At 38.7% G+C, this 6,000-nt stretch overlaps 1 protein-coding gene across 1 annotated transcript in view; it reads left to right on the forward strand.

The window, feature by feature from the left end:
* Nucleotides 1-5,298, forward strand: part of OTC (ornithine transcarbamylase) — a 31,805-nt gene extending 26,507 nt beyond the window's left edge. Inside the window, exons 7-10 of the mRNA XM_075098089.1 lie at nucleotides 573-626; nucleotides 738-887; nucleotides 1,935-2,072; nucleotides 4,086-5,298. Coding sequence (XP_074954190.1) covers nucleotides 573-626; nucleotides 738-887; nucleotides 1,935-2,072; nucleotides 4,086-4,145 — 402 coding nt within the window. The 3' untranslated portion in view covers nucleotides 4,146-5,298. The remainder of the gene's footprint in view (nucleotides 1-572; nucleotides 627-737; nucleotides 888-1,934; nucleotides 2,073-4,085) is intronic.
* Nucleotides 5,299-6,000: the final 702 nt, after the last annotated feature.

A 6,000-nucleotide genomic window follows, 5' to 3' on the forward strand; every position in this document is an offset into this window, starting at 1 on the left:
TGCCAGCTTTCAGAACCAAGGTTCAGAATCCCAGTTCAGTTCTTTTGAGGCAAAGCACGAGTAATTCTACCGAGTCCAGCTTCAGAAGGGCTGAGGGGAATTCATGACTGCATAAATCAACGAGAACGACAATTCCATTCGAGAAAGTGTTACAAAGTCATCCAATGTCCTCTCCCCCACCAAAAATTTAAAGGTTGTTTCAGATTGATGGAAGTGTTGCATCTTGGTTGGTTCAGATTGGTGATGCAGCTTTTTAGAATGCTGCATTGTAATACAATATAAAATACAAAACAAAGAATCAGTTTAGAACAAAAAATTAAATGATGTATAGGCGTTTCATTCTGTAACTGCTGGAATGCATTTTCCTTACCTTACCAGAACACTTTCCACCAGTTCATCTCCAAAATAAACTTTCAACAAAATCAACATTATTTCCTCAAGTTTTACAGTTCTGCAAGACATTCTTCTTCCCCTGGCAAATGGTTCAATCAGTATTTTTCTAACCAGTGTTAATAATCAGTAAGGATCTTATATATGTTCCATGATATGTTACCTATCATCTCTTTTGGCAGGGCTTTGAACCAGACCTCAGAATAACTAAAATAACTGAACAGTACTCCAAAGAGGTAGGAGCCTAAGAAATAGCCTAGTAGAGTAGTTTGCATAGAATTTCTTTTCATTATAAACAAAGTTGAGGTTCCTTGTCATCCTGATCTTCCTTATTTTATTCACATTAGTACGGTACCAAGTTACTTCTCACAACAGATCCTTTGGAAGCTGCAGACGGTGCCAATGTCTTAGTTACAGATACTTGGATAAGTATGGGACAAGAAGAGGAGAAGAAAGAAAGACTAAAGGCATTTCAAGGTTATCAGATTACAATGCAGGTAAAAATTGAGATTTAGTGTTTTGTTGATGCTTTTACATTTGCTTTTATAAGAATCAACATCAGCGAAGCATGGGTTTGGTATTTTTTGGAGTGGGGCCATGGAACAACCAGGTGCAAATCTCTGTCCAGCTTGAAAAACTTACAAAGATAATGAAATTTATCTTATACCATTCACATGGCTTGGCCTCTTTCAGAGCTTCCCAATGAGATCTAACTCCAGAACATGTGCAGGAGAGCTAACGCTTTACTTTTTATGACCTAAAAACCATTTCTAACTTTGCATTGCCTCTTTGCTACCAGAAATGATCCCTTATATTTTTATTTCAAGATTAATTCTTAAATGCCTGGCAAGCATTTGGGGCAATTTTTTGTATATCTGTAAATAAATGAAGCATTAAACATATGTCTTTAAAATCATCTGGCTGAAATACTTATCAGCAGAAAGTCAGACAAAGCGTGAAGTCATAAACTATTTATCGTCCAAGATAAAAAGGGCATTTTCCTTGCTGGTAAAATTACTGGTTTAACTGACTGTACTTTAACATAAGTTCACAAAATACTATTGATGGGTATGATCCTGAACTGGCCTAAGATGCTTTAATTCATTTGTCATTGGTATTGAATCAATATCTTATGAGTGACAATATGAAAACAAAAAAATTATAGCCTTTTAAATCATAGTTTAGTAAGTTCTTGTTGCAGTTATCAATAGTATTATATTACTGCATGGCATTCAAATAAAGATTGTAGTTCATTGATCCACTAGGTCACTGGCGTTTTCACTCCCCTACTAACGCCAGAGAAATAGGAGTAAAAATTTGACTTTTGTGAAGTCAGCACTGAATTCTTACTGACTTAAATGGGGATATTCCCATCTTATTCACAGATGAGGAATTCTTTTGAAGTCAATGGAATTCTTCTGAGTTCATCATCAAAGGAGCTAGAGCGGGAGCTAATATAAAATTTGTTAACCTTTTTACTGGTTACAGGTTTTATTAATACCCTCACGTATTTCTTTATTTTTATACGCTTTTTTAATCTACAGACTGCAAAATCTGCTGCTTCCAACTGGACTTTTTTACATTGTTTACCAAGAAAACCTGAAGAAGTTGATGACGAAGTATTTTATTCTCCACGATCGTTGGTTTTCCAGGAGGCTGAAAACAGAAAATGGACAATTATGGTAAAAAAGGAAGATGACAGTAGTTAGGGGTTAGGATCAGCTTCTATTCTGCCTTACGCTCCAGGCTTGGATTCAGCTTAGTTCCTTAATAAATAGTAAATATTAATATATGTTTCAAATGCACCCCACAACACATCGCAATTTTGACTGCAGGCATCTTATATATGTAGCATGAATACTTCTGGACACAAATGTGACCTGTTTTGATGATAATCTGCCGTTGCTTGACCCAGTTTTTTGTCACTAAGTGAAATCTACAGTATAAACTGTAATTTTTTGGTATTTAAATCACTGGGTTTACTCTAACGATTAACTTAACTGCTCAATTTTAAAACCTGTTAAATGCTGAGGTCCCAGGGACTGGTTTTAGAAGCTACAGTTTCCCAAACACTTAAAGCTAGAGAATCTGCAGTTTTCTCTCAAGAAAAACTGCCACTGACACCAATGGGAACTTCCCCTGAGAAAGCGCTGCAAGAGCAAGGCTTTGAAGGACCCTGAAAAGTTATGGTGTGGGTAATACTGTCTGATCCATGGGAACCATGAGAGGACACTTGGCGTTTAACATAAACCATGACTCCCCTCTCGGCATTCCTAGAATTTCAGAAAATTACTGCCAGATCTCAGTAACCTGTTATTTATTGTGGGCCTTAGAACCATCATGTTGACAAAAGCTAGTGAAAACTTTCAGAGGTGGAAAAAATCCAAAAAATGGCATTGGCATAGCTCTCAGGCAAAGTCTAGATGTGCTCCGAGTGAACAAATGCTTGAGTATTGTATTTATCAAAACCTCAGATTTTGGACACAGTTAAAATTATTAACAAATTTGTGTTAAATTCATAGTTTTGGTCTTAAAATTCTGAAAAGTGCTCATATTTTTTATTTTAATTTTGCAATGCTACTAATTGCGCCAAATATTATTTTTTTAAAAAAAGAAAATAAACCCTTTACTTTGGATTCAAGCTACACATTTTGTTTGGTTAAGAAAAATGTCATACTTGTATTTTATCAAGCTGTAAAAACAATGAATATATGGGTCTTGTTTATATATAATTTTCTACCACCTTCAGCTCAGACAGCAAACTGAAAAATAAATTATTTGCTCAGCTGTAGTTCCAAAGAGGGCTGAGTGCAGCAATGGCATGGGTGGCAGCGGGGGCTGCACAGCTCTGCGTTCAGTCCCCACTGTGTGCCTGGGACTCCCTGTCACACTGGGCGGTGCTGAAGGGAAAGGAAGGACGGGCAACAAGACCACGACCCCTGGAGAGCCCTTGTGAATCCAGTTCTGGGCCAAAATAACAATTTGCAGCCAGGCACTGCTGTGAAATCACAACAGTGCAAGCCTGGGCAAAACCAAGCAAGCATGGGGCTTGTTATGTACACAGGTGTGGGGAGGATGGCAGAGCTGCTGCAGCACCACGTTTTATTTAGCCGACTTCCCTGTTACTCTCATTTCACGGCCATACCTAAGGTTTTGTTGGAGTGTGTGTCAAATACTAGGGGAGGGCAGGAGGGGTAGGTGACACACTATTAACCTCAGTGAGGATTTTCCATGTTTTACCACAGAAAGTATAGCTAAACTGGGATAATTTCCAAGTCCTTATTCAAGTATGCCTCTCGCTGATGCTAATGGAAGTTTTGCTGACATCCGCAAGCAAGCCCAGGTGCCGTTTGGGTACCTACGACATCTCCTCGCAGCAGCTGAGGATACAACATAACACACCAGCATTTGGTCTAAACATGCTTTGTCTGAATTTCTCCTAGACCGTCCATTAATATATTTTGTCCGCACTAAGAAAACCTATCAGCTACAGGACAGAGCACCCTAACTGATTTTCAGCTCTTTCCTGATTCATCATCAGAAATTCTAGCAAGTAAATCTAAGTGAGCAGTTTTTGTCAGGGCAATAATTTTCAGCCCAAGGCTTTAGAGCTGGAAAATATTTCCTCCTTATTTATTTTTATGGAGTATCTGTTTCCAATGTGATTGGATTTTTTTCTTTTCTTCCTCCTCTAGGCTGTCATGGTTTCCCTGCTGACAGATTACTCACCACGGCTACAAAAGCCTACATTTTGAAGCTTGGATTCCTGCCAAGAAAAAAATATTCCTCATCGGCAGAATATTCTGGTCTGCAAATATGTATATCTTCTTCAGAAAGTATCAAGGCAATGAATGATTCTTTAATAAAACTGTATAGTTAGCTGTATAACATTGGATTACATTGTGAAAATGTTCAAGACAATAAACACCATTGCGAAAGCTGCTTTTCATCAATATGCTCCAAGCTGGCTTTCCCTTCTAGTGATCAGCGTCACAGAGAATGTTCCAAGGCCACACTTTAATGGCTGGCTCACCAGCATCTTAGGCATAGCATAGCCTACAGACAGCTGTGTTGGAACTTGTACAGACAGACAAAACCTTCTCTCTAAACCTGTCCATTTAATTGCTGGTCTCGGGGAGCGTGCGCAGAGAAGCAGTGCTTTACTGTTTGCCTTGGTTGCCTGCACTTAGTTCCTGGGACCCTGGCTCCTCTTTCTGTTCTCTGGCCAACCTCCAAATCCTGCTCCTGTTTGACACCAAAAGTATAGAGACGTTGGGAGCATTATCTTTCCCCATGATGTTCCTGTGGGCTGGCACGGGGGATATTGCTGCGGAATTGGAATAGAGCAGCTTCCACAGAGCTGGATGGGGCAGAGAGAGACGGCTGGAAGGAACCAGTTCATTCTTTGTCCATCTACCCTAGACCTTCACTCCCTAAACAGAATTTTGGCTAAAGAACCAAGTTCTTATTTTCTTAGCAAACATGAGGGGCACCATATGATGAAATTGTATACGCTTCCTTTGTGGAAAGAATTTGCTGAGTTTTGTCCGGTGCTGTAGCATGATGTACGTTTCAGCTAATCCTTCTCAGTAGTAAACAGATTCATGACATTTGTAGTTTTTATAGATGGCGGGATGTGTGAATTTAATATGTCGGGTAAAGCTTTGAGTACTATTAATAAACACCTTCTTTCTTGTTTCTAATTTGTTTCAAGAATATGTTGTGGGTTTGGATTTTTTTTTTCCTGCTGTAATACTGGAACAACGTCTGTGAGTTTTTAAAAATTCTGCAAATGGGTTTCCATTTTCTGACCAGTTACAAAACATTATTTAATTCCTTCCAAAATTGGAGTTCACTGCTGGGCCACACGGATCACTGAAATGAAAATAAAAATACATTTGTTTATCTACCCTTTTGTGATTGATTCATTGTTTTTGCAGGCGTTTGTGTGTCTCTTTTTAAAATTAGCATTTTCCATTACAACATTACAAGGGTTTCAATAATTCAGTGACACTTCAGAGATCTAGCTGCGTCAGTGATGAAGGAATAGGTTATGTGCTAGAAATCAATGTTTTACTTCCGAATTTAGTATGTGGGGGAAAATGCATGGAATGCAGTATATTTCTGGTTGGTTTAGGTCCTGCTTAGTGAACTAAGTCCCAGTTCAGCAAGACACTTAGAAGTATGGTTGGTCCTCTTGGAGCCAGGGAGGTGTTCCAGTGCTGAGAATTGTAGGTATCCTTACTAACCTGATTTTAGTGCTATCTGAGAGTAAGATGACTCATTTTGCTAGTCCTTTCATAAAAACACATTAATACCAGTTTTATTGTGTTGCTTAATATACTGTCAGTGAAGTCAGGCAGATCTATAATAACAAAGCTGTTTTGTTAAATGTTTCACAGTGAACAGATTAACAATTATCTGCTACCCATTGCTTCTCTGTGTTCTGACTAGAGCTAACGTGCATCTAGGTTATCACAGACTGTTTTTATACTTAGGAATCTGAGCAGGATGCCAGACTTCTGAATCCCCCTGACATTTTTAAAACACATGCATAGATCTGCTGCGTAGCATGTGAGCGATGGGATCCGACATTTCCAGGGGGATAAT

The sequence above is a fragment of the Phalacrocorax aristotelis genome, chromosome 1, assembly GCF_949628215.1.
Source record: "Phalacrocorax aristotelis chromosome 1, bGulAri2.1, whole genome shotgun sequence".
Lineage (NCBI taxonomy): Eukaryota > Metazoa > Chordata > Aves > Suliformes > Phalacrocoracidae > Phalacrocorax > Phalacrocorax aristotelis.